The following is a 26,392-nucleotide window of genomic DNA, read 5'->3' as shown; positions in this document are numbered from 1 at the left end:
TCAACATGACAATGCCAGACCACATTTCATATCACAATTACGACATCATGGCTGCGTAGGAGAAGGATCTGGGTACTGAAATGGCCAGCCTGCAGTCCAGATTTTTCACCCATAGAAAACATTTGGCGCATCATAAAGAGGAAGATGCGACGAAGAAGACCTAAGACATTTGAACAACTAGAAGAATGGATCCAGAGGATCTATATGGATCTAGATGTTAAGATGAGAAACATAAGTAAAAGGATATTAGCATTCCTCTCCAGGAGTGGAATAGAAATATAACAAGAATCCAGAGGATCTGATTATGATCAAATATTAATGAAAATAATTAGCAATTGGCCAGAATGGTAAAAGGAAGCAGGAAAGTATAAAAAGTGTTATAACAATTAAGAAAAGGGCTTATGTGCCTACTAAAGAATGCAGAGAGACAACGTGCCAGTCATAAAAGTTGGAAACGAAAAGTAAACACAACACTTTCCCAGCATATTTGTAGTAATACGTAAAAAGCATTTCACTGCATGTCGAACCCTGTATGTATGCGTGTGACAAATAAAATTTGATTTGATTTGATAAAGTATTAATCAGATTTGAATGATTCCATGACTGTAAACCCCAAGAGGATCCATATAACAGAAATGTTTGATTTATTACATGAAACACTTGAATATCCTCATTAACACCATGTCGATACTGATGCCATCTGTCTGGAGGCAGTTTCCATAATGAAGTTCTACAATAAGGAAAATAAATTTGCTACTCTAAAATGTGTAAGCAGTGACTTAACTTGCTTCTTCCTGGTCCCAGAGTAATGCAGGTCTTGAAACAAGAAAATAATTTTTGCTGATCTGCAGATGTCATCGCCTGGCCTTGTGTAAAATAGTAGAAAGGAGGTTAACATGGCATCAATCACAGAGGAGCGACACTGCACCAACACCGCCGGGGCTAGATTTTACATCTCTATAGAGCCTCCAAGAGTGCCAATCACAATCCTGAAAGACTGTGGTCCTGTGTAAGAATTCAATAATGGGTACTGTTGGCTCCTGTATATTTGCAAACAATGCAGAAGTAATTTCTTTTAAAACAAGTAAATTTGTGCATTCTTTCATTTACTGTTTTCAGATTATAATGGGTGTCATCCCAAAAATATTCTTGAACTAATTTAATTAGGGGAGGAACAAGTAAAAGCAGTACATGTGCCTAATAATAAAGCATGGGAAACGAAATAAATAAAAAATGTTTTTATTATTCAGTAAAAAAAAAAAAAAAAAAAAAAAAAAAAAAAAAGGTAAAATAGAAATATGCACATACAATTACAAAAATCCACTGGCCTTTAGTTCACCTCTCTTCAGTTTCCATTAGAAGAGATTGATAAAGTTAAATATCTAGCCTGAGTGGGTCAAGAGTAGATCCAAGTCCCATATAGTGTATATTTTCACTGAAGATGTCTGAGGTCATAGCTATCATCATAGGATTGCTTGGAGGGCATTACTCATGGTTTAGTAAAAGCCTCTTATAATTAAATGTTTTTTTTATAATTAAAAAAAACTAACATTAACTAAAAGTTCACAAAGCAGCACATAGCTGCAATTTAAACCGAAAGTGTGAACAATTTAGTATTGTTGCCAAAGCAAGAACTACTGAATTTATATTTTATAACTATTAATTCATATAAAATACTCAGACCAGGTATAACATTATAGCATTATGACCTTTTTTGCAGCAAAAAGGGGGAACTTACAGTAGTTATAATGCTGACTATAATTAAAAGAAGCAACTAACAAAGCAAAAAAAAAAAAATCAGCTGATTTATTAAACAGTGATTAAGGTTGTGTATTTTACCTGAAAAAATAACAAATACAATCCTCAAAACCCCTTCTTTCTTTGAAGGTTGCTTGGTCAGAAAAAAAGAAATGTACATTTTAATGCAACAGAAAACATTAAAATAAGAAAATGAATCACACTTCATTTTAAAAAAGCTGTGGTTATTCGGCTTCCTTCTTTTTTTTTTTTTTTCCTCTTCTAAGCACAATGGCATTATATGCTGATACCAAATCTACATTAAAGCAGATTCGCCCACTTAACAGAAAAAGTTCCATCTGACACCTTTGAACCTTCTTCTGTTTATCCCCTTTTTAAAATAATGTCAATAGAGGGTAAAACGGTTAAAAAGGTTTCAGTAAAAAAAAAAAAAAAGGGGAGCTTGTCAAGAAAGCTAAAAGCAGTAAAAAAAAATATTGGAGTACATATAAAATTCAACAATTTTTATCAAATGCATATATTACTTGTATATACAAACACGCACCTGTACACTTAGTGTGGTTCTGTACTCTGCAGAGCTGTGTAAAAGTATTTTGCTACACTGACTAAACTAATAGCATCTACATTACAGCATTAAATATTTCACCTTCGCAACTCTGGAGTACACCCATAATGCCATTTATCAAGACGAAAAAGTGTCTATGTAACACCAATGAAATTGTTTGCACGCAATTAAAATTCTGATCATTTCTTAATTAATGTGTATGCACACTCATTACCATATAAAATGTTTTTATGCTTGTGCCACATGTGAGAGTTCAGACATACTTTTCCTGTATGCTTTCTGCACAAGCAGATAAATTCATATCATGCAGTTTTTCCAGACATTCTTGAAGGAGTCGGTGTGGCAGGATGCTTTTCCCAACTCTAGTGCCACTTTCAACCCAAACCATCAGCATCTGGTACTGGGCGTCAGCAAATGGCCGATTGTCTCTCTCTGCTCTGTCAATGTCCTGCTCAGAGACGTTCAGGCGGCGCACCAGTTCCTTAAAGCGATTGAGTGGTACAATGTCCAGCACAAAGTAAATAAATTCATGAACTGAAAGAAAGAAGAAATGGAAAAAAGACAAAAGAGAAGCAAGATGTGAATACAATAAAAAACACACACAATGACAAAGAAGTGAACCATTGGTGCAGGCAAGCAATAAAACACACACACACACACAACATACTTTTGATCTCTTTGGGAATGCAATCAGGAAGCATGGTTTCTGGCAGAACTGCTAACAGTTTGCTTTCATCCTCTTTGATTTGTATGCATGTATGTGTTTCACTCTGTGGGCAGCAAAAACAGAACAGATCATATGCATGAGTATCACGATAGCCAACAGGAACACCTGCATGTCACAAGAATTTACGCTACAGTACCTTCTCCACTTGCTTCTCTGAGTCACATGATACAGATGACTGACTGTACAGAGTTGGTTTCTTCTTCCTCCAGTGTTTAGCTCCATTATACAAGCAAATTATGCAAATCAAAGCAATTAGTGCATACATGCCCACTAGTATGAATGTCTTTTCTAATGGAGAACCTAGAAATTAAATCATATACATATTAGTGACATTTTTAAGTAAAAAAAAAACCAAACAAACAAAAAAAAAAAAACAGTTAAATAAGAAGAAAGAAGATTTCTCTGTAACGCTCAGACAAAAGTCATCTTAGGGGAGATACAGCTTTATCATCAATTCAAAAAATGACTCAGCAGGTAAGGCAGTAAGCACGTTTTGTGACCTGTTGAATTTTCTAGGGAAGGTCCCCGATTATTCATTTTCATTTGTCTGATGATCCGAATTGCCTTTAACACTCTGAGTCATGCTTGCTTTGAATTGAGGGACACAAATTTAAACATTTGTAAATGCTGTAATAATTTGACACATATAAATGAAAGGAAGCATTACAATGCAAGTTAAGTGTACAGAATCAGACCTGGTAGATGAGTGCTGGAGGGCGTAGTCATAACATTACTTGGGCACATTTCAGGACATTTGGAAGTGCAGCTGAAAACAAACAAATATTTTTCAGAACCGCCACTCGTGTTATACATCATTTCTACAACTTTTTGGCTTCCCTAACTCAAACTTCAGCATCATAATTTCATTGAAATGGAAGTAACAGCATTGCATAATGATAAATGTGATAATCTAATCAATTTAATTGTTGGAAGAAATTTCACTCTTCCCATACTGTTGTTATTTATACTGTTACATATTTATGATGCCACGTGTCGAACCGAAACATATTAAACAAATGTTATTACACCCCTTCTTCTTCTTTTTCTTCTTCTTGCTCTTTTTTTTTTTTTTTGCAGTTGTTTTATGCGTAACAAATCACTGTTAAATCCTGGCTTTCCAAAACATTTACAGCACCCCACAGATATTTGCAGATTTGACAAAAACATGAGTGCATATTGTACAAGTCAACAGTTTGAATTGCAATCCTGACATGGCAAGAAAACATGTAAAATAGGTTGGGAGAGTTTCTACAACAAATACATCTGTACAGAAATCCATGCATCAACAAAACAAGGTAGTTAAATAAAACTAGATGTTTTGCAACTAAAATAAATGCACTACCTCCACTTATTGTTTCCTCCAAACAGGCTTAGGGTAGAACACCTAAATTTTGTGATTGATTGGCTTCTGTGTTGCCTCACACAACTTCATAGTCTTACCGCTGACAGAATATTTGCCAAATCTTAAGCAAAACAAAGTGTGTTCTGAGATCTAAATTAATAATCATGAACTAAAACTTTAATGAGTAGGGCTAATAGTGTGAAGATAGGATGAATATGCATTTGCATGCCGGAAAATAAACCCTGCATCTGATTCTAAAGACTATGGTTGAGTCATAAATGGTTGATTGTATTACAGTTTACACCATCATCCAAACCAGGTGCCTTAGAGTACAATAATAATACTTACTTTGTGCATAGTGCACAGAGTCCTTTAGCCACACGGTAATGGTTAAATTTACAGTTGCACAAAGTGTTCATCTGTCCATCACCTGATTAAAACATAAATCAATCATTTTGACTGAATACAGTTAAATATGGCCATCGGATATTATGCACTCAAATAGCAGCCAAAAAAGCCATTTATTGAAAGAGAGAGAGAGAGAGAGAGAGAGAGAAAAAAAAAAGAAAAACTTACATGGCCTGGTCTCTACTTCACCACTTCCACATTTTCGACAGGCCGAACAATGCATTGTATTTTCGTCTACCACAATCTGGTAGTATTCATTATTACAGCCACACATTCTGTCTTGCTTGTGTGTGCAATTTTGAATCTCTTTTTCATTAACTGTTGGAACAGAGTAGGAAGAATTAGAATATATATTTAGAGAACCATTTTTAAGGCGAAACTGAACAAGCATAAAGATTCATAGGAAAACGTAATTACATTTATCTTTGCATGGTTTACGGCATGAGAAGCAGTTTGGGGTATAGTTGATGCTGTCCAGAAATGTTCCAGGGCTGCATTTCTCACATGTTGACCTCTGGCCTTGTCCTAAGCACTCCTTAGTTAGTTTAAATCCTGTAAACAGAATAACACATTACACCCTATTTTAGACTAAAACAGACTATACACACTTGGATATATTCAGGGAAATTACACTAGGGTACATTTTTCTGAAATGTATCACAGGTATCATCATTAATAAATTGTGACATGTATTATGTACTATGAAAGTATCACAATCTCATGTATCACCTCGCCCACCTCTACCTTGGAAATTAAAGCAAGAAATAATGTATTCTTATGTCTAATATATTCATAATGATAAATCTATCCTACTGACAGACCACGGCGAAAACTGAGCATTATTACTTGGGCTTATGTTACCTGGTGGACACATATCACAGCAGAATCCATTATGCCAGTACTCATTCTCCAAACATGACTCTGTACTGTTAGTGTTGTTCTGCTCTTTGGAGGCATCACATAGCCTGAAAATAGCCTGGTTTATACAAAACAACAGATCAGTTATGCACATCTCATAAAGTGTTGTGTGATTGAGCAGGAAAACCAGATATGTTTGGAAACGAATATGAAAAAAAAATGAAACAAGCAGAAGCTGCTAGTCTCGTGTTCTTAATCACGCCTTGGTTTCAGCATTAAGGCACTTCTTACCAGCAAAAACAAAATGCCTGGCACATAAATCTTTTTCCATTTCCCTGTATGGTGCCTGATTTCCATTTTGGCAATTGGTACTTTGTTTTGGTAGTTTCACTCCATTACAACGCTGAATCAGAAACAAAAAAAACATAAAGGAGAAAGAGAGAGAAACAGTGTTAAAAAAAATCTATCTAAATGTTTTTTATTCGTGTGTTCATGATTTCACTTAAAAACTAATTTATTTGCATATGGAAATAGAATAGCGACAAAATCTGATCAAAGTCGCGAGAACTTCCTTTTTCTCCTGAAGGCCTTTGAGACTGAACCTTTTCGAGGAAACGGGACGTTACAGTAACACTATCAATATGCGTCTCTTCAGGAAAACAAACTGATTTAACTAACTGCCACCAATCCGCTAATGTTTTTTTTCTTGTTTTTTTTTTTTTTTTTGCTTTGCTTTTTGATAGATCTAGGTCTCTGACGTTTTTTAACGAAGTCGCGAATAATATAAAATGTCGTCTGTTTTTTCCACTTTTTTTTTTACTCTCTATATCACTCCACCGCCCACAGTTAGCGATACTGATCTCAAAGTTTCCGTGACTGCGGCTACCTTCGAATTTACTGAACACTGAAGAGTTCACGTTCACCTGCTCTCCGCCGGATCCCACCTCACAAACACCTCCGCCGCAGTCATTAGTTTTCAGGACCCACAAAATAACAAAAAAAAGAAATAAAACGAAAGAAACCCGTAAATCCGAGTTAGTCCATTTCTTCGGCGGAGAAAAGGGGAAGGCAGGCTTTGCCGAGAAACGGCGTCACGTGCACGCGCTTAACCCTTGAGGGCCAATGAGAGGAGTAAAGCCTGACAAGATTATTTCCTAACACTGGAGTGTTTTAACATTCTCGAGTGGTTTTGGAGGCGGGAATAATGTTTCTTCACTCTCCATAAAAAAAACTGCTTCTTAAGTATTAAGATTTGTACAAAAAATAATTAAATAATGACAGATTAAGGGAAGAGTTCAAGGAAAGAAGCTGGTTGGTTTCATTGGCTATAAAACTAAAATCGTCACTGGAGGAGAGCTGAAAATCTCAACATGTGACAGACACAAGTTATTTCCCCATAGAATATAACAGTCTACCATGTTCCAGTTGTCAGATGTAGGCCATGAAACACTGGCAAAATGTGGACTGATGGTTGAGACATTTTAAGAATGTAGCTATGGTCATGGAGGTAAAGGTTCAAGCAGTGGCGTGCAGTGAGGTCAAGGGCGGATGAGACACTGGGCAGACAGAACCACATTCTGTCTATGTAATGTTACACAATCAGTACTCGTGCTTTCATTATTGCGGCAGGGGTAATGGATGCCTTTCAGGGTACTTTTTTATATTGTAGTTTTTAGGGCTGCAACAACTGATCGATAATAATCGATAATGAATGCCGTTATCGATTAGTTGAGCTGCTCAATTTACGGATTAACATGATGCAAAGATAATACAGTCGCCCGCGGACCGTATGGCGGACAGTACAGGGTCAACCAGCAGCCGCAAAAAGTATGCGTTCCCATGTCATTCAAGGCATGGGAGCATTTTATATTAAATGCAACAAAGAAAACTACCTGGAGGTTATGCAAAGAGGAGCTTGTGTGGAATGGAAGTCTGCTGGTGTCATGGATGAAGGCGAAACATCAGCACGTTAAACAAAAACTGTATAATCCTCATCATGTGGAAATGGTGTAGTTTAATGAAGTGCTGTTGTGTAAACTGTTTGTTTGTTAACTTTGGGACAGTCGCACTGGATCTGTTCTGTCGTGACTCGCAAGCATCAGGATGTGCAATCAGCTCGCTCGGACATTGTGATGGATTCAATTAAAACTGGGAGAACAAACACTAAACCTGAAAGCAGCAAATAACAAGAGCAGTAAACGATTACATTTTTAGTCACTGTTGTGGATTTCGAAAATTGTCACAACAGTGTTTATACTACTATATTTTATATAGAATTATTTTAAGCATGGTTGTCAACTTGCCATCCACTTGCCATCTGCCATCTAAAATGCAATACAAATGTTGACTTACACAAATTACTTCACCTTGCATAGTCAAATTTTTTTTTTTGTTTTGTATTTTTACAGAAAGAAACAACCCACCATGAGTAAATTTGTTTAAAGAAGAAATACCCCCATGCACTCCTCAACAAGCAGTCAATATAAGCTTTTAAATGTCTAAATGCAAGATAGTTAAACTTAATATGTGGCTTTTGCATTGGCAAAACTTAATATGTGGCTTTTGCATTTCCAGGTAAGTACACTTACCTGGAAATACACTTACCTGGAAATAGGGTTTTATATAGTTAAAATAAGCAAAACATCAAATAAAAATGTTATCCGATTAATCGAAAAATTATATGCTAGTAGTTTTATCGATCGCAACAAACCTGAACATCATTTACACAGGTATACGTTTTTAATAAGATACCCCGACTATCGAAGGCGATGACATGCAAATAAAAGTATACAAACAGTGTATTGGTGATTTTCACACAATAAGTCAAAGGCATGTGCTTATTTCCGGCTTGGGTCAGCTTGAATGGAAATGTGCAATCCGAGGTGAGGCAGGCTCAATCCTTATTATTCATTAGGTTGCAAGAACCACAATTAACACAATTCATCAAGACTCCTTTAGCTGTAACCACAGCTATTACAGGTTCCTGGTTATTTGAAATTTGGGCAAATTGTGTGGAAAAAAGTGTGTCTTGAAAATAACCTTGGATGCCTGAGACCAAATCAATTTCTTCTCCCCTACTTTGTCAGCCATTGTGGAACAAAAAAAACAGCGCTTTAATGTATACAAATATACTTTAGCTTGTGCAAAAGAAGTGGTTTTCTAGCTATGTATTTTGTGTTATAGGCACCCACAGTGTTGACAAGGCAGATTTCTTTAACCATAGCAACACATGATGACTGAAATGTGATTGGATAGAAACTCTAACACAAACATACACTAATGGAAGCAGTGCCACCAAGAGAAAAACCATAAAATGAAGAGAATAGAATTTTGGGAATAATTTAATATGTATTCATGGAGTAAATATATTAAAATGCAAGTAAGTGGTTTTAATAATGTTTAGGCATGCAGAGATGTCCTTGCTGTCCCTGATGGTAGACAAGTCTTTCTTTATGACTTCTGCTTTATTGAGTCAATAAAAATTCCAAACAGTACTTTTCCAACAACAAAACAAAAAAAATGGGACACGAAAAATGTGAAGTTGATTGTATAGCAGTAAAGACAGCAACATGTACACACCCCAATTTTAATTCAAACCCCAATTCCCCAACTAGTTCAACTGCTATGGGTCTTTTTTGTCATATTTTCTGGTTCATGATCAGCTAATGTTTTTTTTTTTTTGGTGATAGGTCTGGACTGCAGGGAGGCCAGCTTAGCACTCAGACTCTTCTACTATAAAGCCATGTTGTACTAAATGCACAACGAGGTGGTATCAAAAAGTTTAGAGACTATTGGTGCTAACTGGTGCTATTCTGACCACATGCATTACCATGTCTGCAATTTTATCATGGACAGCAAGGTAAAGCCAAGTGCAAACATAAAATTCTGCGTGAATCTTGGCAAATCTGCCTTGGAGGCGTTTGACATAACATATATTTGACATACGGAGATGCTGCAATGAGTCGTTCAAGGTGTTTTGAGAGGCACACGTACTTCAAGAGAGGAAGAACATCTCTAAATGATGACAAGAGGAAGGTCAGGAAGACCTTCAGCAAGCTCAACCCCCAAAAATGACAATACTATTTGCCAACTTGTGCGTGATGATCGTCGGAGAACAATCCACATGATCTTACTTCCACACCCACCTAAGCATTTTGACACCATTTCGGAGATCCAGCTCAAATCGTACTAGGTACTTGACATGCTTTAAAAAGAAGACTTCAAGGACATATTCCAGAAGTGGCAGAGATGCTGGGAGCACTGTATTGCTGTGCACGGGGACTATTTTGAAGGTGATAGTGTGTTAGCAGAGATAAATAATTTGCGTTCTTGTAAACAAAGCTAGTCCTAAAACATTTTGATACCACTTCGTTTTTGGTTTAGCATTCTCTTGCTGACATATGCAAGGCTTATTGTAAAAAAAAGTCATTGTCTGGATGTAAGCATAATGTATGTTGCTCTCAAACCTTTATATACCCTGCATGCACTTAAAACACATGTGCACAATGATTTCTTAGAAAGGTGTTTTCCTAGACTAATCAGATTTGATTTTAGATCAAAATCTATAGGTTTTTTTATAGATTATCTTTGATTAATTAATCAGAAATACCGTGACGTTATATGCAAGTAATGGGTGGGGCTTTGGCATACACTGTCATTTGAATGTGCATGCATGACTAATTATGAATTCAAGGAAGTGTCAGAAGGTTTCATACGAACGACACCACCCTGAAACCTAAAGTGAACAACAAAGCATAAAACTTGTGCATTTGTGACACTTCAATCTATTGACATTTGTGCAGTATAAAGGCTATTTCAAATTGTTATTTATTCATTAATTTCTTTTTTTTTTTCTTAGAAGTCACTTGATCGTGGTCAGGACTGTGGTGGATCTGTGGTGGAGTCTGTACCAGGACTAATGGACAAGAGGTAAAAATACTTCCTGGAAAATACATCTGTCTTTCACAGGGTGCCACACCCACATATTCACACATTAATTCACACCTAAAGGCAAAAAATGCAATCCACCTACAGGCCTGCTTTTTCGAAGGAAACTGGAGAGCCCAGACAAAGTCAAGGCAGATAGAGTGAGAACATCTCCCAAACCTAAACATCTCCTAAAACTCCTAAACCCAGTAGACCCAGCTCAGTTTCAAACCAGAGACAAAGGAGCTGTGACCCTAGAATGTGATGTCACACATTCATTATTTATTATTTTAAAGCAATTATTAAGTGATTTTAATTTGCATGCATAATGTTGCATGTAGCACTATAGTGCATTGGAATGGCTATACACTGCTTGTTTTCGAACAATGACAAACAGTTACTAACGGTGGCTTACATTCTCTAACATTAAATTGGATACACTAGTTTAAATGTAAGATGTTCATGACATTAAATATAATGTGATTTATAATGAATATTTTTGGACAAATATTAGTAAAATGTTCATATGAAATGATACATAACAACTTTTTTGTTTCTGTTTGTAACTCAGTGTGTATGTGATATATATGTCAGCTCATGCAAGCTCAAACAATTTAATGAAACAACTTCCTGAACAAAAAAAAAGGTTACATCCGGACACAGTTTGTTCCACTTCCACTTCCTCTGTGGCAAGTAGAAGACACAAGTGAAAAAATGTCACATGTGTATTATGTAGTATATATATATATATATATATATATATATATATATATATATATATATATATATATATATATATATATATATATATATATATATATATATAGTGGACCACAGACTGCTTGCTATTCAGAACTCAATTACTAGAGCAAGTTGATTTTTCTGTGTTATACATTGGCCAAATTCAGTGCAATTCTAATGAGTTTATAATATCCATTTAATAAAAATAAAAAAAAAAGAAACCAAACTGGTACTCCTGTTTAGTTTCATAGCATATTAGAGTCTATTACAGTTTCATATACTGTATGTTTGGAAATAAAAAAAGTGTGCTTTTGCAGTGTACATAAATGCTGATAATTTATCAGAATCTAATATGTACTGCAGGCATGGACTCTAAAATATAATTAAGTTTTAAATGCTCAAACCAGGAACGCTTTTCCAGTGCCTTATGTTATAATGTGTATTTTATTATCTTCTCTTTTGGGCTTCTCTTAGGACTCTTTTGCACAATCTAATCTTGCTAAAATAAGATTTGCACATGTCTGGAAGACAATTGTTACAACATTTTAATTATGTAATTTATTGTATTGTATGTTTTTCCAATTACTGACAACATTATATGCTCTATTATGGGCTCCTGGAAACAATGTGATGTTCCAAAAGAAAATTTTTGTACAATTCTTTTGTGAATTTTTTATTCTGCAGCGTCTGTCCGACACCTTTCATCTATAAATACTGTACATATGGTAAACACATATTACACACTTAACCTGAATTATTGCCCAAAAGCATGACTAAGAATGACAGTAGCAGCAGTATGACTACTATGACTGTATAACTGCATACTGCTGCTATCTGTCTTGCACCTTACAAATGCCTTTACACTTAGAACTTCATTACCTTTACAAGTATTAGAATGTATATTTACACCTTACAAATTGTTGACATATATTTGGATGTATAATTGTATACTAACAAATTCACTGTTTACATTTATTTAGATGTATAGTCATTCGGATGTTTACGAGGTATATTCAGCGGGTTTATATATGTCTATTTATTACAAATACACTGCTGTTACCTTAAACAAAATCTGTTCTATATTTGCATCGACTGCATATACAATCTTTCTATATTGCATTGACAATGTAAACAATAAGAGAGAAGAGAAACGGTATTTTGATTGCTCTGTATGTCTCCACATATGGTGGCAAAAAAATTTTAAACCTTGGCCCTAAGCAGCTGTTTTGTAGGGGATGAGATTTTATGTCTTGGTGAAGATTAAATGTCTTCACAAGGATAAAAATATCTGGATTTTTTTTTTTTTTACCTTGTGAAGACACTTGGCTGGTCCCCAGTGAGAAAAGCTGCTGCATTCTTTTGTTGTTGTTTTGTTAAGATTGTTTTTACTTTATATAAATCCATAAAATAATATCTATTAAATTATAAATATAGAAGTCCTAGTAAATAAATAATAATTGAAATAAATAAAAGCTTCTGGTTTTGTTTCTGAGGTTAAGGGTGGAGTTAAAGTAGCCTTGATAATTATGTCACTTAAAAGTAAGGTAAATACTTGAGTGAGTGTGAAAGAGAGCAAGAGATAGAGAGAGAGAGAGAGAGTAATAGAGAAAGAGAGAGAGGGATATTAAGAAAGCTGATTCAGCTTTGGTACAGATATGAATTCTTCTTCACAGAGCCTGTAATCATGCAGGGTTTGGTGAGGGGAAGGGTCTTTTCTCATTTTGTGTCCTAATTTCTGTGAACTGCAGATAAACCACAAATAACGTGAGACAGTGTTTTGTTCTTAGTTTACTATTCAGTGAGAAAAGAGAAGAAGAAAGAAAGAAAAAAATACTCATTATGTGTCAGCTTGCTGCAGGTTTGACCTCACCGGACTTAACAGTTTACATCACTGTATGTAGTCATGATCCATAAAAATCTCTTTTTTTTTTTTTTTTTTTTTACCTGATCACTAGTTAGTTATACAGAGAGAACAAGAGAGCTTAAAAGAGACAGAAAATATAAGGGAGTGATTGTTTTGGAATCAAAGGTAATGTTAATGGAAATAGTGAAGGAGGAAAGCAGGTTAAAGGCGGCTGCAGAGTGCAGTACCGTTTCGCTTCGGTGGTCTCAGTTGTGTAGTTCTGAGGTTTTTTATATGACTCGTGTCTTGACATTTATGACAGCTAAAAGTCAGCTTCTTAAAAATGTAAGTTCAGAAGCTTTTGGGGGTCTTACTTGCTCATATCTCGCTCATCTTTTACTCACTCATGGTAAGGTGCTGCATTGACTGTTTTATCACCGAACTACTCTAGAAGAATTACTACTATATATTTACTGTAACTCTGACTATAGGGAATGTTATAATATTGTAGTTGTTTTTTTTTTTATTATTAGGCAAAATGTATTTAAAAGTTAAATTGAGCAAAATCTTCTTTAAAGGTTTCTGTTTCTCTAAATGGCATCCCTTTTTAACAGTTGTGTTTTAATATGTTGGGCTACTAGAGCAGGCTTTTCTATACATATCCACTATATTTATAAATCACCCTTTTGTAAAAAACAAAACAAAACAAAAAAACTGTTTTAGACCTGCTCAAATGTATTAGTAGTGGATTTTATGTTCTAGCATCCTTGCCTCGTTGTGTGTATATTAATGTAGTATAGTATACTATATATATTGATATGGATACATATGGTTATTGCATAATGTGTTAAATTTAATTTAATTGGTTCTTATCTATGCACCTATATCTGATTTTTATTTAACCAGATGCTGGTCTTGTGGTGTGGTTTCCTTCTTTTGGCACACTTCCTCTGCCATGTCCATCCACAGAAGTGTGACACTAACTATGAATATAAACAAAAAAATATTATACAATGCTGCAACAAATGTGGACCTGGTAAACCAACTTAATTTTAATGAATTTTTTTTTTACATGCAATGAGTTAAAAGGACTTTCTTTTTTTTTCATTTATGAAGTTAGTTCACTGGTATTCAAATTTTCTTATATATATATATATATATATATATATATATATATATATATATATATATATATATATATATATATATAATTTAATGCTGTCTGTCTCTTTAGCTGTCTGACAATAGTATGCAATAAATAGTGTGAATAATCTTGTTTTAGTAATTGGGATGGCCAGATATTGATAAAAAGCAGATTATCTAGCTAGCCTGTAATGATCAGTGATGTTTGTGTGCTATTTGTAATTAAAATGCTAAATTGCATTTTTATCATGTAAGTAATAAGAAACTAGAATTATTTATTGACAAAAAAACCCAATAAGAAAAATAAACAGCCTTAGTTGTAGTAAAGAGATCATAAAATAAAGATAATGCTCTACAGATGATGATGACAGAGAAATGTTAATACATGGACCAATTTCTACTAATAGGCTTCTATTAACATTATATGAAACTTCCATTAGAAATATGTAGCAAATCACCTAGACAATATTGCATTTAATGAGTAAGTCATTTCATATGCATTTTTAATTCAGTCTTGGAAGTCTGTACTCTTTGACACATGGCATTCTTGAAAATGATGACTTGATCTGCTAACTGTAACTGCCATACTTACTGATATATAACCTTGGCTCATCATTACTAAATGTTCATACTAGCTAAATGAGAATCTGCAGCTGACTGATATAACCTGTTATAGTCATCTTGATGACGATAGCATAACCTTTGTGTGTATGTGTAGGTGAACGCATGGAGCAGAGATGCACGAATGATTCCCCGACTTTATGTAAACAGTGTGATCCTGACTTCTTCATGGATGAATATAGTACTGAAATGGAATGCAAAAGGTGCTCTCAATGCACCAAAGATTGTAAGTCTCTAATGGATTTAGAATTTTGGTTGTCACACAAAATTGTGTGTGATCTCCTGGGATGCATTGCTCAGGGTGTATTTCAGCTTTAAACCAGTGACCCACAATAGGCAGATCAACTGTGATACAGACCAGGATAAAGCAATGAAGCAGTTACGGGAGATGATTGCTACATGTCAGTAATAGAGCGCTTAGCATTTCTCTGAAATATCAATCATATGAAAAGTATGAAATGCTAATGCTGAAATGACAGCAACATAAGGAGTGGGATTTCCCCTAATTCAGTTTGGTGGGTTTCTTCTGATAGTAATAGGGGTCTCAGGCTCTAACTGAAAACATTGAGTCATACAGGCTTAAAGATTATTGGCTTAAAACCAAATAAACCGTTTTAGCTAACGGTTTTCGAACAAACAGACTTTAAATGGAAACACTTTTCAATAACTGTGCATAAATAAGCATGTGCTAATATGTCAACTAAAAGTTACTTTATTATGAACTAATGATGAGTTAAGGCATATACTAATCAAAAACTAACCTTAACTAACTTAACTACACCATTAATCACATGAATTAATGTGTGAACAACGATTTAGTTAGTATATAGTTAGTAGCATGTTAGTACATGTTTGTTAATGAATGTATTAATTAACACTTTAGGTTAAGCTAAATGTAACTTGCTCTATGAGAAAGAATATATATTAAAAGTGTTCTATTTAAAATACATTACAAACACAATTGGATGGTGCTGAATTATCCTCCTTGTGGAACGCACAAAGGGACAATAATAAACACCTGTTTTCACCTGATTATTCATACCCAAGGCACTGCTCCATTGTCCTTATTGGTAAAGTACCACACTAACATGTATACATGAACCAGATGTTACTTTCCAAACTTCAAATCAGCTTTAGCCAACAGATGATGGTTTTCTCCTGCTTTACTGTGGCTATTCTGTGGACTTGATTATTGTGTCAGAACTGATCAAGTCTACTGTCTTAATATCATAATGAACAGTCTATACATAAGCACAGCAGCTCTGTTCTTTAACTTCTTGAAAAACCATAAGGACAATGGAGCAGTGGTTTTATGAGAAAGGTATGAATAATCGGGTGAAAACAGGTGTTTAATATTGTGCCCTTGTGCGTTCCATGAAGAGGATAATTCAGCACCATCCAATGGTGTTTGCAATGTATTTTAAATAGAGCACTTTTCATTTATATTCTTTCTTTAAGAGCAAGTTACATTTAGCTTAACCTAAAGTGTTTTTTAATACATTCATTAACAAACATGTACTAACATGTAATTAAGTTAGTCATTGTTCACATTAATTCATGTGACTCATGGTGTAGTATATGCCTCATCATTAGTTCATAATAAAGTAACTTCTAGTTTACATATTAGTACATGCTTATTTATGTACGGTTATTGTAAAGTGTTCAATTTTAACTGAACCAAAACAGAATGTTTATTAATGTACTATGTGACTTTTATAAAGCTATTATGTTTATATGAATTATACATGAAATTATGTAAAGTACAGAGTATAAATATATAATATATATTTTATATAAGGCTTGTTTAGTGTGACATGCCAAACTGACAAGACTGTCTATTTTGGTTCAGATTTGTTGCAGAACATACAGCAAGTTTTATAGAAACATATAAAAGATTACAGAAGATTATTCCTTTACTAACAGTTTGTGTTTAATATCCTTTCTGTTTAAGGGAATACATATCCCAAAATAGTTAGGACAAGTCTACAAATTGTGACCCATTGACATCATAGGTGGCACACTAATGAAACAGAATGTACAAACTGATAGCATAGAGATTTTACACTAAATAAATGGCATAAGCATTTTTAGGCCTTTGAATTAGTCTACTTTATGAATGATCACTGGAGTATGTTAAAGTACTAATTCATCTACTAATTTATTACTAGATATGGTGTACAAGGTGAGCTGCTCTAACAGCACTGATGCAGTGTGTGACTGTGAAAGTGGATATAAATGCAACGATAAATCCTGCACCCAGTGTGAGAAAATCCCAACACCACCACCAACAACAACAACAACAAAAACAGCATCAATGACAACAAGAACAACAACAACAACATCAAGCGTAATGCCTATTATACTTTCCCATGGTGAGCATCACGTACAACAAACACATGCATGTGATGTGTATACTTATTCAACAATTTTAAGGCCATCATCAGAGACAATACATATACTGGTGTTTAGTTTCCAAATATAATGTCCATAGCAACTTTCTGCTCATATACCTGTATATACACAAACACATTTTACGATGCTGACTTATTCTTTCTCTCTTTTCTCCCACTCACTGTTGTTTGATCTCTCACAGACACTCTATGGATCACTCTGAGTCTGTGTTGTGTGTGCATTCTGCTTAACTGTTTCATTCTCATCAGCAGACACACACCTGCATGTGGAAGGATCATGCTGGCTTCAACTGGTCAGTAACAATAACCTTTAATTAAAAAGACAGAATATTTATAACTTTCAGTGATAAGCAAAGATGCTATTGTACGTAGTTGTCTTGATGCATTATTTTAGCAATTGCTTTCTGCTTTCCAGGTTCTTTTTGGGGGCCCAAGAAAACATCAGCTGAATCCAGTCAGTGCACAGAAGACGAGGAAGTGCCAATGCCAGTCCAAGAGGTGTGTGGACAGAAGGAATGGCAAGAAGAGGTCTGAGGGAAACAGAGGAAAGCGGCGGGAACGAGGCAGGAAAAGGCGCCTAAGAGTGTGGATCGACTATGTACTGTAATGAAAGTTCATGAAGGGAGCAGGAGACACATTCATCCTGCACCCAGGCTAATGGGATACTAAGAGACAAGGGAAAGGAATGACACTTTTCAAAATACACTGTATAGCACAATGCTTCAATGAAAAGGTTTAGATTTATGTTCATTTGTTCAGGTTCTCCTTTTTCCTCCCACTTCAGAAAAGTATGAATGTAAATGGATTGGCTTTGATAAATTGCACCTTGGTGTGAATTTAGTGTGGATTGAAACGGCTATTTAAATTTGTATTAGTTTATTTATTAGTTGTTTGCGCTAATTAATTCTTTAATTTTTCATTTATATTCACAAATGTGGAACGGCAGATTTTTTTCCCATTTTTGGAAAGTTTACTGTCTATAGTTTCAGGGGGTTTAGTTTTATTATTGTTTGTATAGATTTTTTTTTTTTATTGGATCTATGTGTGATTATTAGGAATTACGAGCAAGAGAAGAACCATGTACAATCTTGAAAGGGAAATTAAACACTCTGAAGCCATCTTTGAAATTGCAAAAAATTTATTTAAGGGCCAAATGCAGTAGTAGAAGGCATGCTATTGTAGTTGCATGTTTTTGACTTTGTTATCTTATTCTTTTAATAATTATAATACTTCCATATGGTAGTCCATGATGGTAGTCAAGCGGAAACTTGACATGGCAATTTTGTTGAACAGCACTCACGCACTCTATTGCCTCCAACAGGGCAAGGTTTAGCATACGTTTGCAATTAAAATCTCCGCAACATTTGTCATAGAAATGTTCCTTTATTCTCTGAATCTTTGGGTTATGCAAAGATTTAAGCTGTTTCTACAAATGTGTCCATTAAATTTGTAAAAAGTTTAGTAAAGTTGAAAGTAAGGGAAAATCTCAGATAATATTGTTATTCAGCCTATAAGTTGTAAATACATATATCTAAAATAAAGGTTAATCTAATTTAACCTCTAGGGGGTGCAATTGCCCATAACATTTGAACCAATTAACGTCAGCAAGTTTTTATGCTTATTTTAAAAAATTCAACAAAGACAAACAAAGTTGGCTAATCTGACTTTTACCAAAACTTCTTTAAACTGGATCTCCTACAAAGTTTGATAAATTACCACAGAACTCTGGGTATTATTACAATAAATACAATTGAAAAAGAAATTCTGCATTTCAGGCTGTTGTATGGTATGTTAAGGAAGCACTTTAAAAATTCATGTATGATAACTCCATGCTCCATGATTGTCTGTGACCATTTAGATTTTTATATTGATTTTATTAGAATCCAGGATGCTCTCTATATTCACCAGTTCTGTACAGTGGTTTTGTTAGTAGCCAAGTAATTGTCAGTTACATTTTTCTAGGATGTAAATTCTATTGTCCCTAGACCTTGCTTACTGAGTAGATATTGGTGTGTACGAAAGTGTTTGATTCGGAGCAGCACAGATTTTATTGTTATCCATACTGTACACTGAGAATTTTGTGTGGCTTTTTGTTTATTTGTATGTTACTGAGTGGGAAGTATAAACATTTAAATGCATTCTAAATGTAAATGCATTCTTAATATGTAATTGTTTATAAATTATGTAAATCAATTCATTGCTATTAAATGAATTGAATAATAGCATCTTGAGTTCTTCTTATGAACACATAATATTGTATACAGTACCTACAGCAACTTATGCATGCTTATGTTTAATCAAATAAAAAGGGTATTTTGGAATCTATGAAGCCTATGTCTGAGGTTTTAGCAAATTTTTATCATCTACTCCATCAGCTCAGGTGCTTAGAAATCATAGGTGACAGAGATATTGGTGCTGGATTTAGTTGTAGGTAAAAACAATCAGTTTCCATATAAAAATAATGACAATAAAATAGGAAATAGCAATTTATGGCCAACTGCCATTCTTTAATTAAACATATTTACAGATATACACAGAAAAAAACAATAAATTAGGATAAAAAATATGTGCAAATTCTTCCAAATTTTGAATGCAGTCACTACATATACCTATACCTATATACTGTGTATATATATATATATATATATATATATATATATATATATATATATATATATATATATATATATATAATTTAAAAAGAATGAACCGATACCATGACGCACTGGTTCAGTTTTCAAGCATCGTCCTGGAATAAGTCAGTGACCATTTGAAAAAGGAGTTATCTAAGTTTTGAATGGCTGCCACAGGGGCAATGCAGTTGCGTCGTTCTTCCTGGAAACGTTCAGTTGTTATCTTGCGTAATAAAATCGGTTAATTCTTTTTGAATATCCCTATCTATCTATATCTATATCTATATATTTATATACACATATGCATTGCCTCCAGATGCTGATGAACACTGTACCACCATACCTGCTTACTCATGTATGATTTCATAATCAAATACATACTGCTGCCTTTTTTGCAAGATCCAGGCCAAGAAATCCAGGTTTGAGTTAGATGGTATTGTCTTTTTTGCCTCAGAAGAGCTCACCTTTCAACTGGGAAGAAGACTCTGGCTTCAGAGAAACCAAAACTAACAAAACTGTGAGGCACCATAAATAATTCTCACACAGCAGAATAAATGATTTTGGTTTAAATCTATCACAATCCTTCCTCTTTTGACATGTGACACTCCTTCCCTTGCTCCTGAGAAGGGAAAGAGATGTCCCTGTTCCTTTCCTCCTTCGACAATGGGATTGTAGGAGAAGGAGGACTGTGCATCTCACTATTGTTTAAAGGCTGCTGTCGGAGATCCTCTTCATCCTTGTCTCCTCCATTCAGTCCAAATTGGTTCAGTAAACTGACAAACACTGTACTTGCACCATATATGTAGAGAGGACCTGAAAGAGGCAGATTGTAATTATAGTCTCTGTAATTTTGGTTTGTTTTCAGAGTCCTTATAAAATATGAAAGTGAAAGTGTTGTTAGATCCCTCTTAAATGCACATTAATACACACTACAAAATCGAGTACACACTGGTAGATATTGACCATCCCTGAAAACTTTACAGGCATAACCTTTGTGTCTAACACTACATTAAACAATTTAACTATTGACAAATTAAAGTTTTATTAAGCAATATGGGATTTATTGTTTTCTATAAATTTGAAAGGAGGAAATTAATATTGATTTAGACCTCTTTGTGACTTTTCTCATTTTTGTGTATAATCTTGATAAAACATAAATTCTCATTGTCAATTCTTATTTTAGTCCCCTCCAAAATTATTTGGACTAATATAATAACAGACAAGACCATTTCTTTTGTTTTTGCTATGCGTTGAAGACACTTTAGATTGAGAACAAAAGATGAATAAGATCCCAAATCAGAAATTCAGCTTTCGTTTCCTGACATTTAAATCTAAATGTGTTAAAAATTATAAATAATAAATTAGACCAGGTTTCCAGGTGTCCAGGTTTGCCCGTTAGACTGATTGTTTAAACAATTTTTAACTCTGAATGTGTCTTGAAATGAGCACTGGGTTACCCCTGTGAAAACTGCCTTCCTTTTCACTTTGGATAAACCAACATGAAGACTAGACTGGAACTCATAAACAAATATAGAGATGTGCCGCAACATTTCTGGAACCAAAATGCACCACCAAAGTGTTGTAAAAGAAAACATACAATCTCACTGGTCACGCACAAGATAGTGTCATGGCTTGGGCTTGTTTTGTTGTATCTGCCTTTTGCCTCATCTTTATTGTTGATGAGGATCATGATTGTAGAAACAGATTCAAGTCTACAGAAACATTCTGCATTCTGCAAAATACATCCAATCTAATTCATCATGCAAAAATACTTTGGCAATACAATCAATTTCAAGATCAAATGTCTTTAAATTTAACACATCTGCTGCAAATATCAGAAAATGAAAGCTGAAATTTCATCTCATATATAAATGACATTGAAATGTGCAATTTGGCAACTCTTAAAGCTGTAAATGATCAGTTGTGAGGTGCTGATCTATTAGACATGGTTATAAGTTTTGAAAAAGCTATATCTAGATGCGATGTGATTGTAAATCATTTATATATAAGAATAATTTATAAAATAAGAATGTGTATGTATTTAGGGCACTCGTTTGAATTATTGAAGATTTGAGAAGGGGCAAACAGCCTACCTAGATTTCCAGAACCAGAAGGAGGCTGCTCTCTGCTGGCTGGCTGAGGAGTGGAGTCGTCTCTGTTAGTACTGCTAGGTGTTTGTGTGTGGGTCCCCTGCGCATGAAGTGGGGTAATTGGCTTGTTTATTTCAGAGGATATGGCTGTAATTTCCTCCTGTAACCATTTTTAATAAAATAATTATACAAATAAATACATAGCTATTGATGTAGACATTATTCATATTCAGGAAATAATGTGTTTAAAATGAATATTAAGAAATGAATATTAAGAAATATAAAAATGTGTAAATTCTGGATTTCAGCAGATGATGTTCCTTTACACATGTACCTAAAACAAGTGTTCATGTATAAACTCATACCTTTTGCTTTCGTAATGAGCACTGCTTTAAACCTGGTAGAGAAAAGAATAATTATAATAATTATTGTTATTATTGTTATAATAAGAAGAAGAAGAAAGAGGAAAAAGAAGAAGAAGAAGCAAAAAAAGAAGACAAAGAAGAAAAAAAGAAAATAAAGAAGATAAAAAAATAAGAATAAGATGAAGAAGACAAAGAATAAGACAACGACGATAAAGTAGAAGTTTATTTATTAATATAATGTTAGCAATAATATTGTTACTGAAAAGTGTTACATAATATAATAGAAATATAGCTTTATTGGGTATTGATATTATGCTGTTCAGCAAGTTTCCCTATAATGTTTAGTAAATGAGGGCCTGAGCCACCAAGATTAATCATTTCCTTTGATGAAAGGAAACAAGTTATGAAGTTGTCAGTTGTTGCTGGATGCAAGGAGAAAGACATCTGAAATCTCTTTGGTGCCGAAACCCAAAAAAGAACCAGGGACTTTTAGATAAAAAATATTCTTCTCATGCCTTTTCTTTTCAACAGATTTAAAAAACAAAAAGCATTGTGAAGTTTCTTTTGAAGATGACACAGGAAAAGTCATTCATTTTAGTGGCTTAATCCAATTTGCTCACTCACTAAGCATAATGGATTACAGTAACTAGTAATACATTTATTTGCATATTTAAGCTATATTTCAGAGAAAGTTATATGAATTAAACTCATACCATTAATAATAATAATACTACTACTAATAATAAAAATCTAAAGAATTAATCAATAAGGCAATTATGTACAACGAACCAAAATAGATGCATGTGTATATATATGCATGTTAATATTTATACATAAACTTACGTTTTTTTACGCAGCCAATTTTTCTTTTGTAGAAATAAAGCGTGATGAAGCAAAATACAATGCACAGAACTGAAAACACTACGTACAAAAGCAACATTTTACCTGTTATAAAAGCAGAAGAGAGTAAAAAACGTTATCATAAACGACCAGATGTGTCTTAAAAATAACATGATTCCAATTTTTTTTGCTATAAAAAAACAGATCATTTAAATTTGTAGTTCGTTCTGACCCTTTGACTTCTCATGTAAAGTTGAAGTGGTGAAAAAGGGCAGGCCTGTGATCCATGTTGAAGGGTGCAAGGTGGTTTGCTCTGGAGCATACGAGGTAGCTGGTGAGATTGTGTGAGAGAAGGTCTTTGCTAGTGGCTGAGAGATGGTCTGTGCAGGTGGCTGCTGCTTACACTTGATGCACTGCCCTGTGTACTGATTTCTCCTAAAGCAAACGAACCCTTTCATACATTCACAAACCACATCAGCATGCTTGGTGCACGGACTCACCACCTGCAAGTGCAATTCTAACACATTCCCACCCACACACAAACACACACACATACAAACCACCAAGAGATTAATGCACGTGAACTTTTTTAATTTCCATATAAAAACCTTTATATCATTGGCTTCGTACACTGCTATTTGGTGCTTAATCTTCCCTTCTTACACATCATGCCAATTTTTTATCAACAAATGAGAAATTTACAAAAATACCTGCAACACAGTCCATGAAGCAATCAAGACAGCTGTACTCTGTGTTGGTCTTGTTGGTGAAGGTGTTTTCAGGACATTCTGCACATTCGTTACATGAAATTCGATACATTCCTGCAGAGCAAGGAAGAGGTGGCAAGAACGAAGAAGAAAATGTAAAAAGCTAATGAAAGTGGGGTGCAACCTCATTTATAGTCATAAACGCACCACACAGGTAAGCTGCTTTGCTAAAATAGTGTCAGGAGTTATAATTCTGCAGACTCAGTCTGCATGATTGTTTGATTGAGACAATGCATGGTCGAGTGGATGTGATAAAAATGTAATAAAGAGTATAATGACAGTCATATAATATACATACAAAAAAAGGATATTTGGTGTATGGGGGAGTGAGTGTGAGGCAGACAGGTTTATGCTGACAGAAAAAAGACGAGTACAGCAAAACAGGACGTAAGGTGAACACACCGACAAAACCAAGCGGTGTTCTTGTGAAGGAAGTGGTTTTGATGATGTGTCAGGCCATACTATTTCCCAGCAGAAAAAAGGTAGGGGCAATCCTGGACTAAAACTCGACCAAAAATTTTTTATATGCATTATAAAAATGTAAATAAATGTTCATAAGCACAAAGTACGTCGAACAACAGTGTGAGACATATTAGAAGCCTCAGGTGTTACTCTCTCACCTGCAGGACATTCTCTGCAAGAATCTGCATCCCTGCGATGTCGAATTTCAACTTCCTGCTCAGTGCAAGCAACAAAGAAATGCAAGAGTACTGTATTAAATTCATGCAGCAGAACCTGCATAATCTACGAAGAGACAAATATCTAAATATATAGGTATAAATATATATGAACAAGTTAGACAACAGGTCAGCTGAAATCACTGTGGTAGCATAAGTATCAGTAAGCAAATTACAAAATCTATCATTTAGTATTCTATTAAAATTATAATAAGCATTTTACCAGAGGAAGGCCGGATGTCAGACCACTCATTAGCATGGATATGGCAAAATGTAGCACCTTCATTGACATCTACAATCATATAGTGATAATTACCTCAAGCTGAAACATGAGTATTATAAAGTAGCAGGAACATGATACAGTATGTAAATGCATAATAAAATATTATCAATCCATAATGCAAGTTTTTAGCAATTATTATGCAAGCATGTATCAAATATAAACAGCAATCTCCTTCCTAAATTATTGACATTGTGTTTTTTTAAAACTAAAAAGTTCTGCCAGAACAGTAGAAAGATAATCTAGTTGAAAGGGATTAAAGACAAATTATAAATGTAAAAGAAAAGGCTAGACACAGTTTATATTTGTTTTAATTAAATTATTAAATAAGTATGGTTTAGTTTCATGAAAAGTGTAGAACTCTTAGACATGTATGTAGCTGGAAAGTGTAAATTTTTCCTTTCTAGCTGAACTTTCCTACTTTACAGATTTTCTAGAGAAATCACAGTATAACTTGCATGAATTGAAATAAAGGCAATACTAGCATAAGATAACACGTATGATCATTTTTTTTAAAATCTGAATAATTCAAATATTGAATAGATCCAGTACCTTGTACATAGTGCTGTCCTGACCTCCTCGAAATATTGTCTTCACTCACTCTTTTGTTTCTCTTGTCTTATTTGAAAGTGCTGTGCTCCCTCCCTTAGCTCATTGTTTCCTCTTCTGCTATCTTCCTGTTATTCCCCTCCCCTTACTGAAGTCTTCTACGAGCTCGTCTTAAGCACTTCCAGTGAAAACACAGACGCTCGCACCAAATTTATTTCAATTCACATCAACGCATGTATTCATTTGATCTTTTCCTTATGTGTGTGAGACCTCGAAAATATAGAAGACTGAGAAGTCTATAAATGACGTAATTTCGCAGGGGGAAGAAAATCGTCTAAATATACACGAGCACCCTCAGCACCCAATGAAGAGAGATGTAGATCTGTGCAATCAGATGATCCATAAAATCCATTCACAACAGATTATATTGTACATGTTTATTGTAATGGTACTTTAAACACTAGAAATATGAAAACTGATTTAGCCAAAAAAAAAAAAAAAAAAAAAAAAAAAAAGTCTTTTCTAATGTAGTGTTTTGATTGTTTTTTGTAGTGTTTTTTTTTTTTTTTTTTTTTTTTTTTGGGGGGAGGGGTATGCCCATCTCTCTCTCACACACACACACACACACACACACACACACACACACACACACACACACACACACACACACACACACACACACACACATTTTGTAAAATCATGCACATTTCTCTCAACATGGTCTTGTTAATGGTGCACTTTACACACTCTCTCCAGGCTTGTGCTGTCTTTCCACTTGAACAATAGATTTGCGTTAGAAAAGGTCAGATTTAGCTCATCTGTACTCAAAAACACACGCACACAGACCT

At 34.4% G+C, this 26,392-nt stretch overlaps 3 protein-coding genes across 15 annotated transcripts; 1 reads left to right on the top strand and 2 right to left on the bottom strand.

Annotated features, from left to right (window-relative positions):
* Window positions 1-1,223: 1,223 nt before the first annotated feature.
* Window positions 1,224-6,815, bottom strand: tnfrsf1a (tumor necrosis factor receptor superfamily, member 1a). 3 transcript variants are annotated; one of them, XM_083552016.1, is made up of 10 exons: window positions 6,557-6,815; window positions 5,950-6,061; window positions 5,662-5,776; window positions 5,218-5,352; window positions 4,969-5,118; window positions 4,741-4,822; window positions 3,746-3,816; window positions 3,187-3,350; window positions 2,991-3,093; window positions 1,224-2,857 (listed from the first exon to the last, which is right to left on the bottom strand). In XM_083552016.1, exons 2-10 carry the CDS (start codon window positions 6,013-6,015, stop codon window positions 2,577-2,579), a joined length of 1,167 nt encoding a protein of 388 aa, XP_083408142.1. In that variant the 5' UTR covers window positions 6,016-6,061; window positions 6,557-6,815; the 3' UTR covers window positions 1,224-2,576. The 3 variants fall into 3 exon arrangements, with proteins under 3 accessions (XP_083408142.1, XP_083408144.1, XP_083408143.1); XM_083552018.1 differs by having other exon boundaries at window positions 4,969-5,104; window positions 5,210-5,352; window positions 6,557-6,776; XM_083552017.1 differs by having other exon boundaries at window positions 6,582-6,776.
* Window positions 6,816-9,607: 2,792 nt separating this feature from the next.
* On the top strand, window positions 9,608-19,668 carry LOC310732900 (uncharacterized protein). 10 transcript variants are annotated; one of them, XR_014535574.1, is made up of 8 exons: window positions 9,608-9,950; window positions 10,517-10,587; window positions 14,075-14,204; window positions 15,030-15,158; window positions 17,101-17,304; window positions 17,596-17,636; window positions 17,759-19,495; window positions 19,576-19,668. XR_014535574.1 is itself a non-coding variant. In XM_083553656.1 (7 exons), exons 3-7 carry the CDS (start codon window positions 14,075-14,077, stop codon window positions 17,948-17,950), a joined length of 699 nt encoding a protein of 232 aa, XP_083409782.1. In that variant the 5' UTR covers window positions 9,608-9,950; window positions 10,520-10,587; the 3' UTR covers window positions 17,951-19,668. The 10 variants fall into 10 exon arrangements, 7 of the variants coding, with proteins under 7 accessions (XP_083409782.1, XP_083409781.1, XP_083409780.1 ...); XR_014535575.1 differs by having other exon boundaries at window positions 17,526-17,636; XM_083553656.1 differs by having other exon boundaries at window positions 10,520-10,587; window positions 17,593-17,636; window positions 17,759-19,668.
* On the bottom strand, window positions 18,385-25,657 carry LOC310732893 (uncharacterized protein). 2 transcript variants are annotated; one of them, XM_083553628.1, is made up of 9 exons: window positions 25,548-25,657; window positions 24,939-25,007; window positions 24,659-24,716; window positions 23,982-24,092; window positions 23,504-23,788; window positions 23,275-23,376; window positions 22,432-22,463; window positions 22,070-22,226; window positions 18,385-20,789 (listed from the first exon to the last, which is right to left on the bottom strand). In XM_083553628.1, exons 1-9 carry the CDS (start codon window positions 25,554-25,556, stop codon window positions 20,551-20,553), a joined length of 1,062 nt encoding a protein of 353 aa, XP_083409754.1. In that variant the 5' UTR covers window positions 25,557-25,657; the 3' UTR covers window positions 18,385-20,550. The 2 variants fall into 2 exon arrangements, with proteins under 2 accessions (XP_083409754.1, XP_083409755.1); XM_083553629.1 differs by having other exon boundaries at window positions 24,659-24,713.
* Between the last annotated feature and the right edge of the window lie 735 nt (window positions 25,658-26,392).

Source organism: Silurus aristotelis, assembly GCF_946808225.1.
Source record: "Silurus aristotelis genome assembly, chromosome: 1".
Lineage (NCBI taxonomy): Eukaryota > Metazoa > Chordata > Actinopteri > Siluriformes > Siluridae > Silurus > Silurus aristotelis.
The sequence above is the reverse complement of the archived record's forward strand: the minus strand, read 5'-3'. Positions and strand labels throughout refer to the sequence as shown.